The sequence below is a fragment of the Coenobita brevimanus genome, chromosome 68, assembly GCF_032717465.1.
Source record: "Coenobita brevimanus isolate Jiangsu-jjx chromosome 68, ASM3271746v2, whole genome shotgun sequence".
Classification (NCBI taxonomy): Eukaryota; Metazoa; Arthropoda; class Malacostraca; order Decapoda; family Coenobitidae; genus Coenobita; species Coenobita brevimanus.
The window spans coordinates 6,968,992-6,992,570 of NC_137021.1; the positions used below are offsets into that span (position 1 = coordinate 6,968,992).

The following is a 23,579-nucleotide window of genomic DNA, read 5'->3' on the forward strand; positions in this document are numbered from 1 at the left end:
TTTTTTTTTTTTTTTTACTGGAGGCAGCAGAATACTGGACAAATGAAGTAATTTCTCTTGCAATGTCACAGTCTGTTCCCTTCAAAAGTCTGGATCAATTGTACTCAACTTCAAAGCAATGGAAGTAAGTGATATCCAATCTGTAACTCAAGTGGTACACATAGAATCTAATAATACAATTGTTAGAAAAAAAAAAAAAAAAAAAAACTTACTGCATAGGATCAAATAAAATAACAGGTTAAAATAGCATGGGAAAAAATAAAAAAGGTATTTATTAAGAAAAAACTTACTTGTAGCAAGTGAACCTGGTGGCATCCCAAAGAAAAGGCCCTCAACCACCTCACGACAGCACTCGAGCATTTTAAATGGTGAAGGTAGGAATCATCGTACACTACAGCAAGAGTTATAATCCTCTACGTATTTATGGACTATCTATTTTATAGCCTGCATGCTTTTCAAATATAACACTCAAAATATTACATACCTGTACTGCAGCTGCATATCTGACATGATACAAAGCTAAGCAAAATTAAGCAGTGTCTTGACAATTCAAGGCAAAATAATCATGCAGACATGGGGTAATCGTAATCTGTAATAGTAATCAATTGTAATCGATTACAGACTTTTGTGTAATCGTAATCGTAATCAATAACTTAGGAATATCTTTCAAAGTAATCGCAATCATAATCGACTACTCTCATATTGTAATCGTAATCATGGTTACTTTTATGATTACAAGGCCCCAGATAAGTTATTCTTCCACAAATACTCATCAAGAATAAAATATTGTAGTTCAGTGTCAAACAGTCAAATATACACCATAAAAGTTCATAAGTAATATGAAAACAAAAGTGAATTGTAGGTTATCACTTAGACGCTTCCATATAATATCCTATCTAAGCTAGAATAACATCACCTGGGAAGATTTCAGTTGGTAGAAAAGTTAATACAATGAAAGGGTCAGGGACAAAGTGAAGAAAAGTCTTGGTGCTTGAATTATTAAAACACATTTGTATTGCAAATTGACAAAAAATAAAGGAACAACTTACTGGACTCAGCACTGTACAGTATATTTTTATCCAGAGTAACAGTCACCATAGGTTCTGCAGAGCTTAACTCTATGTTCTTCCTTACGCAGGCAATTCTTATTAAAATGATTTGCATTAAGATATATATATCCCTAGAAAATATTAGTTTTATTTTACTGAACGATGTTTTTGCTTTTAAAAACTAACTACAGCTATTTACTTAATCAATGTCAAGTATAAAAGAAATGTGCTCATAATTATATACTGCATAACAGTACATGTAATCATGATTACTTTTTATGTAATCATAATCGATTACTCTTACTTTTACTGTAATCATAATCATAACCATAATCTGAAGTTTGCAAAGTATCGTAATCGTAATCGATTACAATACCCCTGTAATCACCCCATGCCTGAAATAATGTAACCACTCACATAGGATTTTTCCTATAAAAAGCATGTAATAGACTATACCTTAAGTAATGATATTACATTGGAGTGCAGCTGCCCTTCAATCCCACAGTAGTTGAGGATGACCTGAACCAAGTCCATATGCCCAAGTCGAATGTAAATATTTTGACTCCTCCTAGGAAGAATTAGCTGTATAATATCTTGGGCCACAAGTAATACTCTTGCTGCAGATTCACACAGTTCCCTCCTTGAGGAAATGATATCAAATGCACATTCATATGTTTCCTTTGGATGAATTCCTGACACCTTAGAGGAACGCTGAACTCTGTCAATGCAGTAACGTCTTATGGCCTTTATGTTGTTCCTGGCCACAAAGCGGGCAAATGGATACCTGAGGTCATATTGAGCTGACACCAGTTCCCCTCGGCGTGCCATCAATGAGACAAGATTATCCTTATCATTATAGAATGACCCTTTAGGAACATAAAAACTTGTTGGAACCCATATAGCTCCATGGGCCTTGAAGACTGCAACAATAAGTGATTGCAAATAGTCATACTTCCAATAGTACCAACAGTCTGATGATACATCATGATTGACCTCAAAAGTGGCTTCTAATTCTGGACGGGCTGAAGGCTTAAAAACTAGATTGAGGATCTCTTGATAATCTGCTGACCTTACATTTTCCAATTTTGCCTCTAATGTTGCAACAAATTTCTGCTCTTCAGCAGTTGGTGGTGGCAACAGTGGTGATTTTAATATGTCACATGTTGTTGGTCTATGCTGTGGATCCTGCTTCAACAGCCATCTTATAAGCTCAATGCAGGAGGCATTTTTTCTTTTAGGTACATCTCTTGGAAATATGATATCAGGTTTCCTAAGATCAGAGAGAACTTTGACCCTCTCCATACCAGTTGACAGAGGAGGATAAATCATTTCAAAAAATATGATTCCCAAACTATATATATCAACCTTGTTTGTATAGCTGACTTTTCCAGTAGCTTTAGTAATTTCTGGTGCAATGTACAGAGTAGTTCCTACTTGGCCAGTAAGGAATCCTTCTCTACTTTCCTCCAAATCTGTTTTCATTACAATATCAGCAGTAGTCTTGACTTTCATTGCAGCAGTAGCCAGACCAAAATCTCCAATTTTAACATGATCAGCAGAATCAAGGAAGATGTTTCCAGGCTTGAGATCACGATGGATAAGATTTTGTGCATGAATGTAGTCCAATCCATTGACTATTTCTCGTACAAGTCGCCAGATCCGGTCCTCATCCAGGTGCAAACCTTTATTGATGGCCTGTCTAGAATGAAAATATAAATATATTATTATATATTTAAACACACACACACACACACACCAATGATTATCAGTTTTTCACAACACTACAAAGAACGTCCTTTATCATGCATGTTTAAATACAATGGAACTAAGTATTAATATGTATTGTTGTCAAAAAGGACATTTAGTTATTAAGGCATTTCAAGACAGCAATCAATGTAAACTGCCTGCACATGCTTCATGTCTGCATGTAAACGAAAAATATATATAGGCAAGATACAGCAATTTGGAAAAGGAGAGCCATGATTCCTAGCAGAATTATCACTTTATGCACTGTTAAAAAAAAAAAAAAAAAAAGTGAGCTATTATTTTACTTATTTTAACCATCAGAGAAAATATAACATAGATAAATGCAAATACAGTAAGATATTTACTGCATTGCGCAGTTGACCCTTGTGCGGTGTGGTGCGGTGAGGATCTGTCTGTTCTCCCCTTTGGGGCTAAGATGCGAATGAATGTGTTTGAATGGATGAGTAAATGGAGAGTGAGTCGTCCTGTCTCAGCTACCTCCCTTTCCTTGGGGGAAGCAGCCTAGGTATATAGATAGATAGATAGATATTTCAGTAAACAACAATGTTCTTTTATTACAAGTAATCACTGGTCTGATGAGTATAGTGCAGGGGGGAGGGGAATTATGTCCCTCACATCCACCCTAACTCTGTGCCTGTACAGTACTGTATATTACTGCTGTGTCAAAATACTGTTTATTCTTCTATGCTTTTCCTCCTTGCCCTCAATCAGTGGAAATACTCATAAGGAAGAGGTTGGCTACTACTGACCTTGGGAGGAACTACCATGAGGGAAATGTGGCTACAAGTTTTTTAACTACAGTGAAATCTCAAATTTCGATGGTTTAAATTTTGACAATTCAAATTTTGATCCATTTTCGAGTGGTTCACCTATCTCAATTTTCGATGCCAAAATCGTGTTTTTCGATGCTCTCGGGGCCCGACTCCAACCAAAACAAGCCGTGTGCAAGGTGATGTTCTATTGTTGGCGGTCATCTTGTTGTTGATGTTGTTATTGCTGGCGCCTACTCCCATCCAGAAGTTCTTGAATTTAAACAAGACGGGCTTCTTTTTTCTCTGTCTCTATTGTTCACTTCTATTAATCATAATTACTTTTCGTTTCAGTATTCTGCCCACTGTATTTGCTACCACCTGTAATTAATTTTGTTTTAGTATTTCTATTATTGATTCTTTTCCTTTAATTTCTCTTGTTATATCTTCATATGCTTCACATATGAATAAATGATGTTGATTTTCATCCTCTTCTCGACACATGTCACATATTGGTTAGACTCATACATTTTCTTCTAATTTTCCTTCACTTCTAACATTTTGGTTTGCATCAAAAATATTATCTCTGCACTTTCAAACTCCAGTTTCTCAAAGTATCTGTTCTGCCCTCTACAGCCAAGCCCCACAGTTTCAGCCTGTAACTTCCAAGTGTGGACATGCATTTTGCTGCAATTTCATTGTATGTATTTTCGTTGTACTTTTGTTGCAACTTACCTGTTTCAAGATGGCAAGCAAGAGTGGCTCTTCGGGTAGCAGTGGTAATGGACGAGAGCAGCCTGGCACCTCTAAATCTTTGCAGCCAAAGGAGAAAAGGGAATACAGGAAGGGGCAGGGACAAATCAAGTATACCCTTGCTGACAAGGCGAAAATCCGTATTCTACATTACAGTATGGCAATACAATGCAGAACTACAGCTACTTAAACACAATCAGAGTTCATAAAGTTTACAGGGGGTGTGGGCAAAAAATCGTGATTTTATGTAGTAAGGTTCGGAGGCCCCGGTCCCAAACTAATTTTTCCCATATCGTAAGAAGTTCAATTTAAATTTCGATTATTTGAATTTCAATGCGATTTTTCGGTACGATGTCCATCGAAATTCAAGATTTCATTGTAGTTACATAGTCTATGTACTTAGACAGGAAATTCAATCACAGGTAGATAGAATCAATGTCCAAGCTGAAATTCTCACACTTTTCAAATCCTATTACAGTAGCTACACATCTCATATGACTTTTTTCCCACCACCTTCCACCAACTGCTGGGAAGTAATTAGTTGTTTTGTCACATGGTTAAGCTCTCAGTCCACTGAAAATATCAGATATACCAGTACCAATTTCAATATGGGAATTCCTTAAGAGGATGCATACCATCATTTGATTTGCTTTGATCTAATTTTACAAGCATCACCAATGCAAAAGCTCATGGTAAACTTGTTGCCTTGAAAACATTCTCAGAAATTACCTTCAGATGACAGAAGGAAGCAGTGTCTACAACAACAAATCCAAGCTCAAGTTCAACTCCCTTGGGATCACAGTATGGAAAAACCTTTACCATAAAATAAAGCCCTCAGAATTATGACTGGCTGTACAAAGGCAACAAATACGGACCACCTTCACCAAGAAACAAATGAAGACTATTCCTATTCAAGAACAACATGCATATGAGAGGAATATAATGCAATATATCATTTCAGCTAATTCATCATTTTGGCACATGATCTATCCCCTCCTTGTAACTCTATGCTGCACCCACCCCAACAAAGAATTAATAACAATAAACAAATTCACAACATTATGCACAATGACATAAAAAAAAGACACTGCTTCATACAGTTCATAAGTCTAACACAAACATACTGCCATCACAAACTTCAAAAATCTACACCCAAACATCATTCTTTCAGAACCTCTATCAGACATTCATCATGCAGAAATCATTCTTCCCAGAGAGACATGAGTTTACTTTGCCAAACTAAAATATAGGCATCACCTTTTTCTGATTTACTATTGATACGATATACAACTCACAAACAACCCCGTATGTCCTCAATGCAATGCAAATAACCTACACATACCATACACATCACACTCTTTTCAGTTCCTTAGTTTCATCAACTTCTATACTTTACTTTCTCACAAACTCTTTTACCTTTTTCTTGGCCTACCACAACTCCTCCCAACTTTAAAAAAAAAAAAAAAAAAAATCAGTTCTCTCTATGCCATGATGTGTTTACCTACATATTCCCCTGTGTTTGAAATATGACTGACTATTCCAGAAACTTCTTTCTTTACATAGCTAAGTCCATCAGTCATTGCCCATTACTGCTCTCCTCTAGCACTACAGAACAATCCACATCATTCACAGTAATCACAATTTCTTCCAAAAATAAACAGATTAATGCTTACACTTACCTTAGAGTGCTCTTTTCACAGAGTTGCATCTGAATATAGAGGAACTGTAGTTTCTTCTGGTTGCTAGAGGAAGCCGTGCGCTGACCCGGGACATCCATGTCACACACACAGTCTGTTTGGTCCTCCCCAGCCTCCGATTTATGAAACTCTATGTGGTCATCTACTTCATCCTCTTCCATAAGCATTGGCCTGTGATAATAATAATTATTATTATTATTATTATTATTATTATTATTATTATTATAATAATAATAACTGTCATCATTGCTGTCATCATTTTCATCTCCCCATCTTCACAACCCTTGTCCTCTCCTAAAATGAGGGGTAAACTGAAATTCAGAAACTAAGAAAAAGACTGGTAGCAAGGGTTACTACACAGATGCAAAACAAAAGGTAAACCACAAAGCACCAGTATATATATATATATATATATATATATATATATATATATATATATATATATATATATATATATATACTGTATATATATATATATATATAAGAAAAAGAAACTGGCTGAGAAAGAGATTTGGGGATAATTTTGATAATATGGATGAAATATTAAAATCACTGAGCAAAACAATAAAAACAATCCAAGACATATCAGGTTAAAATACATATTCAGACCGATGACAAGAATACTAAATCAAAATATGGAAATATGGAAAAGCCACTGTTACTTGATGCTTAACAAGGAATTTGAATGGAATAAATATGATCAAGTGCTGACCAAACCAATACAAGGGCCAGCAGTTTTGACAGAGTGGGACTGGGTCAAGCAGGGGACAACTTAAATAAAAAATGGTAAAGCAGCGGGCCCATCTGGCATTGTGGTCAAAATGTTGAGGGCCTCTGGTGAGCTAGAAAGTGAGCCTGTCACGTAAGTCATCTACCTAGTATACACGGTACTGCGCAACATGATAATTAGATGCCTAGAGACTGGAGGTCCACTTAGTCCTACTATAGTATGGATGACGCCTTAGAACAAGGAAATTATAGATGTCAGAAGCTGATGGATCATGAAAAGTGATGGAAGTACAATGGACAGATCAGTAAGGGAATGAGCAGATACTGATTCTGATTCATATACGAATGGGGATCACAGATGCCAAATTCACAGGTACAAAACTAAAAGAGAAGTATTTGGCTAAGTTTAAGAGATTGTTTTGAGTTCTGGTCAGTCGAAAAAAGCTCCGGTAAAGTACTGAGGGAGATGGTAAGCTTGGCAATATGAAACATGGAGATGAGGAATGAATTACTGGTGTGGTTATAGATATGTATGCATGTTACAAGCAGTAAAAAGTCAATGGACTTTACAGCAATGAGTATGCAGTTAAGCTTGGGTACATCATGGATAAGTCTTGGGCGCACTTATATATGTTCATGATGGAAATGGAAGCATTATCACAAGATTTCACAGAGAGGTAACCATGGGAATTCTTACATGCAGACGATCTTGTGATGATGGCAGAAAGTATAGAAGAACTGATTGAAAGGTTCCAAAAGTAAAGAGACGGCAAGGAGTCAAAAGAGCTCAGAGTAAAAGTCAAAAGCAAAACCCAAAATCTATGGGTGTGACACTAGGCCAGTTACAGATTCGGGTGCTGTATGTAGGAAGGGTGTAAGTATTAACAGCATTTTCCACATGGGATGCACACACTGGGTGCAAAAGAGATGTAATGAAAAGCGTAGCACTTGAGGTTGGCAGTGGATTTCCAGCATAGAAGATGTAGGGGTGCAACCAGACCTCCTGATGGTTGACTATTCAGAACCATGGTGACAAGAGATGAGCAAATGAGACTGTGGACAAGTTCCTCTATCAAACTGATGTCATCATTGCTGGAGGCGGTGCCAAGCACTGCATCACTGCAAGGGTGTGTAATGGTTGAAAAATATTTAGGGAACTGCAAAACCATTCTGACATCTCAAGTGTTCTTATTGTCCACAAAAGGAAAAGTGTTTGGTACCTGTGTTAGGAGTTTCATATTATATGGCAGTGAAACACAGGGTGTAGTTATGGTTGTAGTTAAAACTCCGGGCTCATCTGAACATAAACCCAGTGGACTGCAAGCTGAAATTGCCCTTTTCTTGCAGTTCAGCATCCTCCTTTCAGAGAACGTGGAAGGAACTGAGGGATGTTTGTATAAACAGGCAGCTGAGATGATCGGTGATACTGATACTACAATGAGAAGGCTTCCCTCCCCAGCACCATACATGGCGTATGAAACAGGATGATATGACAAACTCAGGCCAAGTGTGATGCCATTCCAGTCATATAGCTGACATTATAATACTGTACTGTACATTATACCACATTCACACTCCAACTTAAGAACTGTACCTTCTTATACATAATGAAGTTATTTGATAAGTGATATAAAAAGAAAAAAAAAAATTACATTCCAGTGGGAAACTGCTCAAATTAGTTGTTGTGATGTGTGAAGTGGCTGCCATGGCAGCACCCAAGTGCCTCATGCTATACCAGCTACTGTATCAGGCAACTTGTCTATGAGCCCTGCCCCCTTCCTAAAGCTGTGGCCTCAAGTCTATGGTCTCCCACTCTTTGAGTGGTTGGTGAGGGGGAAGGCTTAAGAAAGAAGTTGCTTGGTGGCAGGTAAAGCCAGGTTAAGATGATATTTGTCATCTGCTGACTCTCACAATTTGTAAAGGTACCCATGCTTATAGCCAAAATTACCATTTATCCATCACAACACAGTAGAACATTTTCAGATCAAAACGCCCTGTGGCAAAATTGAGGAGTATTCTGAATCTGGATCCAGATCTCTGGTTTTGGTTGAGTAGCTATTTGGGCCTGTCTATCTGAAAGGAAGTTGGCTAGCTATTTCTTGTAAGTTTTCCATATTTGTGCATATGTGTGTGTGTCTGCATTTACACAGAGCTATCAGGTGTCATTAGCTGCAAAGTTTTCTTCAACATTAATGGGGATATGCTGATGTGCAGTGAGAGATGGTGAATATTCAGAAATGCATGATGCAGATGGTGGTATGTAAGTTTTATGATTCATGTTTCTTTACGTATTCTGAACTTGAGATATTTCCGCAGTGTTCTAAACTGTCGTGTGCTGTTGTGTGGTGCTTCCGAAGGGAATATTTTAGTGCATAAGTGTGACGGCTCTCTCTCTCTCTCTCTCTGGGTGACTCTACATTAAGTGACAAGCCAAATGGTTTCCCATAACCCAGGAAACCATTGGCAGACTCTCGTTATACAATGAACTTGTATACAATGAATCACTTATACGGAGACAGAAAAGTTTGGACTTTTTTTTTTTTATATATGACAGAAATATCTATCTACCTATAGCCAGATGCCATAATCCCATAAGGGGTGGCCATCTGTCTTTGAGTTAGTTGTTTTACACAGAGGGGCACTAACTCTCCACCAACCTACTTGTTGACACATTGGAAACATGTATAGGTTGGCAATATGGTTACCACCTAGCACTGTAAATGGTTTCCCAGCTTACATGAAACCATCAGGTATGTCATGAAATGTAAAGCCACCTGAAAAGGTAAAATGAATCATAATAACAAGTGACAGGAAAGATGGAAGAAACAGGACAGCAGGAGGCCAGACACAGAAAAGGAATGACAAAGATGAAGAAAGAAGTAGGCAGCATTACATTAAGTGAGAGGATGATGTGCTGCCTACTTCTTCCTTCACCTTTACCATTATTTTCTGTGTCTGCTCTCCTCTCTTCCTATTTCTCCCATCTTGATTTTCACTTACTGTACACAATTATTATGATCCCATACGAAGCCTCACTGGTCAAATACAGCTGTTATTTTTGCTTATATGATCACCCTCACATAAACCTACACTCATGTGTTTGTTCCAAAATGGCATTTGCACTTGTGACTGTCTGATGGGTTCATGTCAGTGATGGAACAAAAGTATGGTGCTTGAGTTCAAGCAGCAGGTGAAGTGAAGTGAAGTGAAATAACTACCATACCAGCTTAGATGAGTTTGAAATTTGTTTTCAGACTTATTCTTGGTGGTAGGCAGCAAGTGAAGTGCTGTGAGGAGAAATAACAACCAGTTCAGGTAAGCTCGAAATTTGTTTTCAAACTCTGTTGGGTGGGTGGCCCTTGGTCGAAAACATAACCCCACTGAACCCATGCTATATCTGACTCAACATACGATAAACAGTAATGCAATGGATTTTTTCAAATGCATTCTCATATGAAAATGATAGCATGCTGTACTACACTGGGTGGTAACCATATAACCCAATGAAACCTGGTGGTCTAGTGGGCAAGGCACTCCAACCAGATAGACTTAGCAGGGGTTTCTGACTGTGGAGTAGCTAGGGTCTCTTACTTACATAATGTCACTCAAGGGTGAGTGAGGTGAGTCATCTTTGCTTTAAAGGTCAGAACTAAGCAGTTTGGACCCAGGTCCCTGCCCTCTGGTTTATATGTGACTGGACAATGAAAGAATGACTGAAGAGTGTGATGAGACTTCCTCCTTCTCTATTTGCATTGTCTTGTTTATGTGTAGTGCAGCTGATGAAATGTGGACCGTTAAATCTGTCTATAAATTTGGTACTGTACCTCAATTTAATGCTATACCAGTGTTTTGTGCATATGAAGGAAGTGCCTTAACCTTGTTGTCTCTGTGTATATAAAAATTAGGTAATCTTGGAATCACTATACAACTACTGTATTTTGGCTCCAGGAGAAAAACTATTACACTGCATGGTCTGGGGTCTCTCTTAGAAGTGATTCCAATTCATGTAACAGAAATAAATTCATGGTTCACCTCCCACAGTAACCTCCATAGTGTGCTAGACATCAATTTCCATTCTCTGTCACTGACGACTGTCTGTTATTCAAATCCTTGTCTCCCTTGTAAGAGCTCAAGTGCCTTCTGGAATTACAAAAAGTGAAAGTGTACTGTAAACTGTACCTGAGGCTTTCCATTAGCCAGTCATCATCATCTTCCTCTTCTTCATCACTCTCATCATGAGTGTCGATGTTATGGCCAGACTGTGCAGTGCAACTTGACTGGAACACAATGCTCCACTCAGAGTCTCCTTGTTTATCTGAAATATTCAAAAAGTCTTCACACAGAGAACATCCCTCAATACAGTACCTGTACAGTACTGTACTTGAAAACCACACAACATAAAACATTCATACACTGAACAAAAATACCAAAGGAACCATTGTGCAATATGCTTCCATGTCAGTGGGTTCATAAACCATGCAATTCGCTTTTTAACATCTATTCCTCTTCAAACCTTGGTGGAAAACTTGTTTATTTAACTCTGCTTGACAGGTGCTCTCTGTATGTGGTGACAACCATCATCCACTCACTTGATATACTGCTGCCTACTTCTTTCTTCACCTTTCCAGTCTTTTCTTTGTGCCTGTCCTCCACTATTCCTATTTCTCTTGTCTGTCCTTCCTATCACTTTTAATTACTCCTCTTTCCACTTCAAGTGCTCTACACAGAGTGACAAGCCTAATTGTTTCCAGCAACTCAGGAAACCATTTACAATGCTGGGTGGTGAAGAGAGAAACCTGTATTTTACACAGGAAAAATAATCTGGGTGGTAATCATACAAACAAATAATGAGGGATGAGGAGCCTACAATGGTGCCCCTGTTAACATGGTGGAGAGAAGAAAACAGGGCATCCATCGAGGAACCATGCAGCTCCACACTCTTCCCTGTGCCTCACTGTGCTATGGTGCTGTCTATCACAAGGGAACATGGGTTCACTGCACATGATAACCTTGCAGGAACAGTTGTGTGCAAAAAGCTGATAGTTCTGCTCAGCAGGACAGACCAGGATTACTCAACAACTCTGGTTAGCATCACAGGCAAAATTACTCATCCCTGGGACACAAACTCAGACTATGAGGGTTAATATCTGACAAAACTTCATGCACAGTAATAATGTAACCACAGACATAAGCCCACTCTATCATACAACACACACACTCACACACACTCACACGCAAACACACACACACACATATATATATATATATATATATATATATATATATATATACTGTATACATATATATATATATATATATATATATATATATATATATATATATATATATACATGTCTATCATCATTATCATCATCCAATCCTACGTTGCCCCACGAGGAGCCTCACTCATCCCTCAGTGGCATTACATGAGCAATAAACCCCAACCACCCCTTGGATATAAACCTTCACCAGCTCAATCCGATTGGAGTGCCTTAATTGCCCACTAAACCACCAGGTGCCATAATTTGGTTATATGGATACCACCCAGCATAGTAAATGGTTTCCTTGTGTACAGGAAACCACTTGGCTTGTCACTCAGTGTAAAGTCACCCACAGGCAGAAGGAAGAGGAAAGAATGAAGGAAAGAGAGACAGAAGAGGGAGTGTAAAGTCACCTGAAGGCAGAAGGACAAGGAAAGAATGAAGGAAAGAAAGAAGAAGCTGGAAGGAAAGAAGGATGGAGGAAAGAAAAGGGCAGACACCTGAGAGCAGCATTACATCAGGGCTCTTGCTAACTGCTGATGGTTGCGAACCATTTGCCTCATAAGGTTTCAGATTTACAAGCCAAATAAATTTTTAGTAACCAAACTGACTACGAGGTAAAATATTTTACGAGCAATAAATATATTATTTATTTACACATTGTGATGATTAGAATCATATAATGAGGTTTTAAACATTCACAATGGCAATGAGGAAAGACTTAATAACACTGGTTTACAAAAAATTTGAGGCAAGCATGAAATTAGGTGTTCTAACCTAATTTTGGGGTGCTGATTTCAGATTCGAAATCTGTTTTCACTCATCACCTCTAGTTTTTGAGATATACATGTATGTACATGTATACATATAAGCCTAGACCCAAAATATTCGCCAAAAATCCATTTACCATCCTATTTTCTTGGAACTTGGTTTAAAACGCACACCACAACAAGCTCAAACATGTCAAGCACCACACGCAGAAGGACTGGGGGTCTAGGAGCACTTTCGTGCCTGGGAAACACAGTGCCCAAGAAAATCCTCTGGTGGACATGAACAAGATGCTTTTTCCCCCTCTTCATATCAAGTTTGGCCTTATGAAGAATTCGTGAAGGCCATGGACAAGGATGGCGCTGCCTTCCAACACCTGTGCACTCTGTTCCCAGCTCTCAGTTCTCCTAAGCTCAAGGAGGGCATCTTCATCGGACCTCAGGTCTGGGAGGTGCTGAAGGATAAGGTACCATATTCGAGGGGAAGCTCACCTTGAAGGAATTGAGAGCATGGGATGCATTTAAGGTAGTCTGTCATGGCTTCCTTGGTAACACAAGGGGACTAGATTACCAAGAGCGTGTCGAGAAGTTGTTGCAGGCTTATCAGGATATGGGGTGCCGAATGTCTCTCAAGATTCACTTTCTCCACTCCCACCTCAACTTCTTCCCCCAGAACCTCGGAGCAGTAAGTGACGAACATGGGGAAAGGTTCCACCAAGATATTACTAAGATGGAGAGCAACTACCAAAGCAAGTGGAACCCCAGCATGATGGGGGACTTCTGCTGGATGCTCCTGCACAACATCCCGGAGGTAAAGTACATCAGATCGTCCAAAAAAACTCACTTCTGACTGTATGTAGTACTATGGTGTGTGTATATATGCTTATATCCAAGTAATGGTAATATTTAGTTCTGTCAGTGTTCTGTGTCTGTTTTGTTTCGTTCTGTACTATGCCATTTTAATATATGAAATAAACTCATTATATTATAAATATATGCATTATAATAAAAAAAAAAGGATATGTGAAAGCAAAAAAACTAGAGGTGATAGAGCAAAACTGTTTAGAAATCTGAATTAAGCATATCAAAATTAGTCAAAAACACCTATTCACATGCTTGCCTCAGATTTTTTTTTTTTTTTTTTTTTTTTTTTTTTTTTTGTAAACCAGTGTAATTGATCACAAGGTTCTTTTTTGTTTATTTAAGTGAGATTTACTTATTTTGTAGTTTACTGGGTTTTGAAGTGGATGTATTTTTTCCTCGCCAAAAGGCGACTTGCACATAAATTTGTTCGCTGAAGGGAAAAAATACTCGCATTTGTGAGATGGCTCGCCAAACAAGAGCCCTGTACATCGAATGAGTGGATGGGGAGCGCCCCCACCTACCACTGTTATATATATATCCATCCATCCATCCATCATCCAATCCTACACTGCCCCATGAGAAGCATAGGAGCCCAGGGCTAGGCAAGTTGGTCCTGACATTTAAGATAAGAGTGACCAGCCTCACTCATCCCTGAGTGGCATTACATGAGCAATCAACCCCAACCACCCCTTGGTTATAAACCTTCACCGGCTCAATCCGACTGGAGCACAATAATTACCCAATAAACCACCAGGCACCAAAATTTGATTATATGGTTACCACCCAGCACAGTAAATGGTTTCCTGGTGTACAGGAAACCATTTGGCTTGTCACTCAGTGTAGAGTCACCCACAGGCAGAAGGACTATTATATATATATATATATATATATACAGACAGATAGATATATACATATATAACCTGATACTGCTCACTGTAGCTCTGATCTGCTTTGTATATCATTTGTTCAGACCCCGAAATGCAGCGTTATCCTCCTCTTAGTTATATGATAAAATTCTGGGTGGTACCAGTAATAAAACCACTACTCCTTTAGACACAGCACTGTACATATATAGCCACGATGTATGTCTGAGCAAAGTGAACAATGGAAGGCACATGGCTTGCATTTACTTGTTGTATAGGTGACTAAAAAAACCTTCTTTTGATTGTTCCCAGTCTTCTAAATGTTCCATTCACTGATATTTACTAACATTCTCTTCCTTTTATTGGGCAAAATTATGAGACAATTCTTAAGGAATATCCTCTTAATCATCATCATCATCATCCCAACCTGTTTTTCCTACCTAATGATGAAGTGAGGCAAAGTCAAGAAGGTGACTGTTTCTAAGCCCTTTCACTAATGAACCTCTCCTAATCAGAATAATCTTGTCAGATGACAGCATGAACAAAGCAAAAAAGACACTACCACAGCAAAGAGATGGCAGATGCAGTATATGCAGTCATAAGTACAGTAATGTACAGTACTGGAGTCAGCTGGATAATAGAATGCACAAAATTTATGAGGTTAAAAAACAGAGCCAAGACAAGCAAAGTTAATGGTAGAATGGGGGAAGGCACATTGAGAAAAGGTGGAGAGATGGAGTAATGGAGTGCCTGAGGATGGGATGGAACAATTATATGAGGTGATATAGAACCATGGGAATTTTTTGTCTCAGCAACACTGAATAAACTTATGATTGGGTACTAAGCAACTGATACAAGTAATTTAATTTGCCAGCTGATGTTCAGTTATGAATCTGTTTCAAAATTAATGGGCCAAACACACCTGTGACTTACAAAATATTTATCCAATTTTGACTATTCTCTCTCTCTCTCTCTCTCTCTCTCTCTCTCTCTCTCTTTTTAAGTAATCTCTTGGAATTAGTATCTTGCATCCCATACTCAAAATTATGTATCCAAAGAGGAGCAAAAGGTCATGAAGACATTGCTCAAATATAAAAAATTAGATAATACAGTATTCTAATATCTAAAGGGGGAGTAATTACAGTTTTTTATAATACAGCATACAGTAAGTATGTTTCTACATCACTAACCTGTTATATGGTCTGTCTGCATGGATGGCTGTGAATCAGGACTGACAGCTGATGAGAAGGATGAGCAACCTTCATCCTTGTCATCTGTTTCATCAATGACCTTGAACAATATGGCAGGAAAAAAAATAATATATGACATTGTCCATAAGAGTGAAATAGTAAAATATGATATTGTGCATAAGAGTGAAATGGTAAACATCCAGCACTACATACATATTGAAAAGCAAGTGTTCTATGCTTGAATGGGTCAGCTTTTTTCACCTGATACACATTCCAAGTTGCACAGTCTCTCACAGCATCCCAATCAATCCCCCTGACCCTCATGTCAGTTCTAATAATGTCACCATAAATTTTCCTTGATGTACTCACAGGGCCTCAACCAATAACTAGAACAAATTTTATCCAGTTGTCTACACCCATTTCCTAAACTGCCCACAGAGAGAAAAAAAAATCCAGAAGATCCAGAAATCCACTTGTATCTGGTGATAGGTGGTGGTAACCACCATTCTCTCACTTGAGATGAAGTGTTGCCTACTTCTTCCTTCACTATGATCATTCTTTTACTGTATCTGTCTTCCTCTATTCCTATTTCTCCCATTCTTCCTGTTGCTTTTCATTACTCTTCTTTCCACATTATTTGACTCTACACTAAGTGACTAGCATGATGGCTTCTTGTAATCCAGGAAACTATTTACAATGCCGGGTGGTAACCACATAACCAAATGTGATGTTGAGCCTACTATGGTGCCCCTGTTAACAGAGTGGAGAGACACGAATATGGCATCTTGCCAGGCACCAAACCTCCACACTCTTCCCCATCCCTCGCTGTAGCAGGGTGCTGTCTGCTGTATGAGAACATCAGTTCACCGCATGGGACAGCTCTGCAGGAGTGCTTGCTTGCCTGCAGTTGAGGGGTCTGTTAAGCCAGTCAGACTGGGGTTACTCAACATCAATAACCCACTGATATCAAACTGGTCATATATTCAACATTCACACCTAATCAATATGTTCAATACCCAAGCATCAACTTAACTCTAACCTCATTTCAATATCCTAAGATTTGACGACATCACTACTATTAACTCTCTACGTTTTACCACCATACAGCATTACAATTTTCACAAATGATGTATATAATCTCCTTCATGAGGACAGTATCTTTACTGGCAACAGAGGTAATTGCTGCTAAATTTCTTCCAGTCACACTCTCACAGTTGCAACACCCCCAGTGCTAATCATATAATCCAAGTAGAAAAACTCCTCAATACTGCTCTCAAGTCACAAGAGACATCCCCTGTGGCAACTTCCTCCAGCCTTGGCTGGACCACACGATCATTTTCTGAAGATCATGCACTCAAAGAGGATCTCCACAGAGGAGATGAAGGCTTGGGAACGTGCTGTGCCCTGGAAGGTGATGCATACCACCAACATGGCCTTGCTGATGGCAAAGCACATGCTGTACTGTTGAGGCAGGGCCCTTAAAAAGTAGGCCAACTAATGATTCCCTGACACTGATATCATTTGGCACCTGCTGAACTTTAGGTAACTTTTCCTCCATAGATGTGCATGCTGTGGTTCTCCTATGGTCCTTTCACCGCAAGAAGTCCGTTCAGGGTGGGGCCCACCTGGTGAATCACCTCTAGCGATGCTGCCATATCAACCGTAGTACATGCCTCTCTCTCTCTTATTTCCTATCTATGTGCTATTTGAAATTGTTTTTTATATTCTGTATATAATAAAGGAAGCTATATAGTACATTGAGTATCACTTTTTAGAATTATAACAACAATTTGAATGAATTCTATGACACATGGCAGTGCTTTTTTCCCATGTTGCCAACGCCGTAGAGTTGCCAATTTGACCACCAATTATCGGATTATCACCTACCCCCATCCCACCTGTTTCTCTCTCCCTCTCTCTCTCTCTCCCTCTCTCTCTCTCTCTCTCTCTCTCTCTCTCGTCAATATAACAGAAAGTTCTGATGACGAAGAAAATTATGATTAAAGATCAGAGAGAGGATTAGGCCTACAGGGGAAACCTCTTAAAAATAAAATGCGCCTAGACTTTTACCTCATAAGTGGTGTGGAAAAAAAATTGTAAATAATATATATACAATAGAGAGAGAGAGAGAGAGAGAGAGAGAAACAGGTGTGATGGGGGTAGGTAGGGAGACAGAGTGATAATCCGATAATTGGTGGTCAAATTGGCAACGTCGCACTCGGGGGAATTCCAAATTCTGCCACACCCTGAATGGACTTCTTGCTGCGAAAGGACCATAGTCATCATTTTAGGTATCTGTGTACTGTACTCTGTAAAAGTGGGAGTAGCTTCATCTATGCCTTCCTGTCTCTCACTCCCACCATCAACTACCAGTAGAGGTCTTAGTTATTCTGAGAAATGGAGACTTATTTGCCATTAGGCAGTCTGTGCCTCTGATATATATGTTGATTTAAAGAAATGCGACCCCCCAAAAATACAGCAATTATCAGAGAGCAACAGTTCAAATGTGGAAAATGATATTGCTTCACATCTTAAATAAAAACAATCATGATACCCTTTCTTAACCCCTAGGCACTGGACTCAGTGCACAGTACAACCTGAGCAATTCGGCAGTGTGTGCTGGACTTAGTACATAGTGCTACTGGCTTTTCAGGGCTCATTAAGAATGCCATTGTAAGTACCAATAAAATTTTACTATCAGGCAGCACCCCTAATGGGGCCCCACAATCTCCCAGCCAAGATAGTCCCACCAGGTACGCCTCAGTGATGTGAAGGCACCTGTCAAAGAAGCTGTTTTACAAGTTACTGATGTTGTGTTGTTTCAATAACCATCCATCCATCCATCATCTAATCCAACGTTGCCCCAGGAGAAGCGTAGGAGCCCGAGGCTAGGCAAGTTGGTCCTGACATATAAGATCAGAGTGACCAGCCTAACTCATCCCGAGTGGCATTATGTGAGCAATAAACCCCAACCACCCCTTCGATATAAACCTTCACCAGCTCAATCCGACTGGCGCACCATAATTACCCAATAAACCACCAGGCACCATAATTTGGTTATATGGTTACCACCCAGCATAGTAAATAGTTTCCTGGTGTACAGGAAACCATTTGCCTTGTCACTCAGTGTAGAGTCACCCACAGGCAGAAGGAAAAGGAATGAATGAAGGAAAGAAAGACAAAAGAGGGAGTGTAAAGTCACCCGTAGGCAGAAAGACAAGGAAAGAATGAAGGAAAGAAAGACAGAAGAGGATGGAAGGAAAGAAGGATGAAGGAGAGGAATGGGCAGACACCTGAGAGCAGCACTACATGAAGTGAGTGGCAGAAAATAAAAATGAAGAAATGTACGACTCCTGGTGAAATAATAGCATTTACAAAAATTTGTCCAAATTCTGTATTTCAGTGAGACAGTCATGGTTTATTAGTACAAATATAAATAATGTGCAGAGACGACAGAACACCTTTACGCTTAGCAGTTGTTGCTGCTGCTGTTGCTTTAACCCAGATTTGCTTGGTCAAACAGACTCACCAACTACAGGTGAGTAACTGCTTCTGTGGGACCTTCTACAGGTACAGTACACTGCACACTCTGTGTATGAATGCTGTGTCCATTTGAGACAGACAGCATCTCATTTGGCGGAACCAGGGTCCTTCCTCGTGGTAAGGTGCAGCGATATTTGAGGAAGTATTGGCTCCCAGGTAGATACCACAGCTGCTCCACCCAGGGTGCACAGTGCCTCCATGTGTAGGCTCATCAGCACCAACCAGAGGTTAATTTCCTATGCACTCTTACCATACTTTAAATGCAGTAGGAAGGTAAAGAACTGTATTTTCTTACTTTACGCAGTGCACCTGACCATTTTATAAGGACAGACTTGATTTCTGAGAGAAACTATTTTCCCTCAAATAACTCCTGGCCCAGGGAGGTCGAACTGTCAAATTTAAAATCCTTGGTTCTTCAGGGTTAATTGAAAAAAAAAAAAAAAAGTTTGTTGGGCTCCAAAGGTTGCAATACTAGGTTTTGAAAATCAATGCTAAGTCTCTAATTATTTTATAGAGTAAATTTGAATTTACATCCACAACTGTACATCCACCACACACCAAAGGACTGGAGGGAATTTAAATCTATCAATGTACTGTACAATTGGCAAAAATTCCAGGAAAACTACAGTGACGTATATCTCATCTCACCTGAGTTAATTCTTCAATCCATGATGTGTAATAGCGAACAACATTCTCATGATTCAGGGATGAGAGAAGTTTAACTTCACGGATGATTTTTTTCCTCACAATCTCACTCTGTTGGTCCAACTGTATCCTCTTCAGAGCATAAATTCGATCATCCACTTTATTTCGAACCTGTTAAGTTATGAAGATTCTTAAAATTTACAATTGTGGAAAATGCTCAGAATCTAACATTCTGATACACAGGCTACAATATTATTTGTACAGCATCATCTGGGAGCTCCCAGACTAGGGTTGGCTGTGACTGTAATGTCTCCATGATAAATTATCTTCACATGTTTCTCATACTCTTCCAGACATCCATAAAAATGGCCAAGTTACTGACGTGACAATGTGACACACACAGTCTTCATCATTTACTGACTTTACAAGGCCTTTCTGTGCTACTGTATTGTCAACCACTAGAGTCTGACCTTAAAGACATGACCAAAACCTCCACGGCCAAGTGCCTCCAGAACTTCATACTCCTGATCAAGACGGGAATGTCCTTTGAGGTTGGATGGGAGGTGAAGGGAGACTTCAGAAGACACATCTTGCTCAGCATCAGCACAGCACTCATCATCCTCAACGTCTTCACGTACACATACAGTTACCTGATCAAAATAATATACATGCAGTATGATATGCAGTGTATCCAAAATGATCCACACATATAATTTTCCTCTTCCCGACTCCCTGGCCAGTATCAAAGAAACTTAGGCCCTGCAGCTCTCTGACACAAAAACAGTACGGTATGTTAAAATGTATTCTGGCTATCTCCATACAATTTTGGGGGGTTACAAGAGATTTTTCAAACTGGAGGAGTCTGATATATCAAGTTGCATCAACTTCCTAAGTATAGTATGTAGTATGTATGAATGTACTGTCATGGCCAGACTACACACACAACACACATGGGTCACTCTACTACTGGGTAGAGACATTAGTGTTCAGTCAAAAGTTGCAAGTACACTCAAACCTCGAATTAAGGGTTTAAATGGGGAATCAACTTGTCCCTTACTTGAAAATGTCTCTTACAAGAAAATGTCCACTGTTTTACCACATATAAAGACAATCTTATTATGATATGCAATGACTGTTTCACTTATCTTACTTATTTATAGGATTATGAATATCATTTTATGGGTACTGTATAAAGAAATATATTAATGTGTACAACCAAGACATTACGTATCATTTTTGAATGGTCTTGTCCGTTTGTCAGGTAGAATATGGAGTCCTTTAAATCCGAAATCCCTTAAATGGAGGTCCCTTAAATCGAGGTTTGAGTGTACTCATTATTGACCATCAAAATAAACACCCATACACATTTTGCTTGTCTGTTCATTTATAAAGGCTCCAACATGCTTGCATGTGTGTCCCTACATTAACTAATGGAGGCTCTCCACACTCCTTGATCTCTAGCAGCCTCACTATCCAGTCTCTTATCTCTGTGGTCACTTCCGATGACCTTGTCCCAAGTCCTTTTTGGTCTACCTCTCACAAGACTATTCTTAACATTCATACCTCTAACCTTCCACACCCAGTTGTCATCCTCCATACCTTCACATGCCCAAACTATCTCAATATACCACTTTTCATCATAACACTATTACATTCAAGTCCCATCTTTCCTCTATACTTCTTTTTCCCAAAGCTAAACCCCCAGGCCTGTCATTCAAGGACACACTACACACTCATTTAACAATTCTCATCTCTATACATCTGAGCCTATGAATATTCTCCTTCACTGCTGAAGTCTCATTTCTGTACAGTATTAATAGTCCAAACACATGTCGTATACAAGGACTCCTTACCAAGAAAGGAGAGCGTTCTCAGTGTCAATTTCCGATGAAAGTGTTGTTACTCAGTGAAATTAAAAACAAAAAAGCAAAACAAATGAAATTCCACATAGCTACAGTGGAATCAATGGCAATGCAATTTTAGGTACCAGAATTCACAAGCAAAACGAAATGTTTTTAGGCACAGTTACCAAAGGCATATTGATCTTCCCAAACACATCAGCTGTCAGCAAATAATCCAGTCATTTTCAAAAGATATTTCAAGTTTCAGTGATCTTCTAGATGTTGCAGTACTTTTGGGGGAGTTTTTCTGTTGATTTAGAACATTCTTGCAATTTTCAAACATAATTTCAGGAACAGCTGTGAATTTGGATCTAACAACAAAGTAGTTCACATCACATGCTTAGTGCTGTGTTTACAGTTCTCATAAAGGACTATAAAACAACCCGATCATACATTTTCATTAACACCATCAGTCCTGCAAAATCTTTATCCAGTTTATACTTGCAGCTATCTGATGATTTTATCCAGTCTAGGCAGGCACTCTAGTACTGAATGAGTTAATGATGGCTGCATCTAACTTCTCTAATTCAGAAACTCCTCTAAGTTAAGTTCCCTCAAAGCTGAATATCCTAAATTACTTCACATACTTTATCCATCACGTCAACACACCACCACAACTCAATATTTTTCCAATAATGTCTTCCCTTTTTATTGTCTTCCACAGCTTCAGCTTATAAACTGATACATGTGGTCTCTAACCACATGCCAGTATGTACCAACACTTAAATCACCACCCAAACAATTAACTATGACTTTTATCTGCAACTGCCAGATAAGATATCCATATCTTCTGTCACAATACCATACACACTACACTTTGACCCCCTCCCCTCCCCCCATGTATCTCCCCTTTAATCTAAGTACATTTTTTTTTTTAACTCAATTTTTTCTATCTTCAAATTATTTTATTTAGCTTAGGATAGACTTTTTGAGCTGGCATGGTGATATATACTGTAGTCTTAATTAATCCCTCCACAACAAGAGATCCTCCCTAGTCTGAATAAAACTATCCAGTAACTGTGAAATAAACTATACAAATATATCATCACACGGAAGGGTTAATCCTCTGGTTTCCCTCACTACCTAGCAGTATGTATGTCTGTCAATCCTATGTAGATTAATATCTTTCATACTCAACATCTGCTCTCTTCCTGGGTTCTTTTTTCAACTCTTTAATGTCCTCTTTCATGTGCATGTCTTTTCATTTCATGGCAGCCCTCCATGTGCTGCAACACTGAGCCATTTCCTTACTCTATCTCCTATCCCTCCCTCCCACTCTCTCTCACTGCTACTTGTAGCCCAACAAACAATCTACTACGCTCAGTGGTAACTAGCTATATAACCAATTGAACAACTCGTAGCCTAATGGGTTAAGGCACTCCAACTCGGTGTCCCTTCAAGAATTACATCACAAGGCTGGTTCAAGTTTACTACACAATAACCCTCAACAAAGATCCCACGTTACCTTCCTCACACCGCCCCATCACACTCCTCTGCATCCCCTCCAAAGCCACTGAATGTCTGGTATTATAATTAGTAACACCTCACATCCCCCTAGCCCCATCACAATGTGGTTTTAGGCTACTACACTCCACAAACACTCTTCTTACAGACCCTACACAAAGAGTTTTTGATGGCACCAATTCAGCTAGGCCACAACACAGAACACTCCTAGTCACACTAGACTTCAGTAGAGCTTTTCATCCTATCCCCCACCACAACCCAACATACAAAATATTCAACACAAACATGCACAATAACACAAAAAGATGGCTGGCAAACTATTTAGCAAGCAGATGTT

The 23,579-nt window shown here is 39.0% G+C and overlaps 1 protein-coding gene across 1 annotated transcript in view; it reads right to left on the minus strand.

Annotated features, from left to right (window-relative positions):
* Gcn2 (eukaryotic translation initiation factor 2 alpha kinase Gcn2) overlaps positions 1-23,579 on the minus strand; it is a 55,602-nt gene that overhangs the window by 9,509 nt on the left and 22,514 nt on the right. Inside the window, exons 8-13 of the mRNA XM_080277055.1 lie at positions 20,348-20,488; positions 19,881-20,048; positions 15,690-15,789; positions 10,924-11,077; positions 5,998-6,186; positions 1,506-2,748 (exon numbers count right to left, since the gene is read on the minus strand). Coding sequence (XP_080133181.1) covers positions 1,506-2,748; positions 5,998-6,186; positions 10,924-11,077; positions 15,690-15,789; positions 19,881-20,048; positions 20,348-20,488 — 1,995 coding nt within the window. The remainder of the gene's footprint in view (positions 1-1,505; positions 2,749-5,997; positions 6,187-10,923; positions 11,078-15,689; positions 15,790-19,880; positions 20,049-20,347; positions 20,489-23,579) is intronic.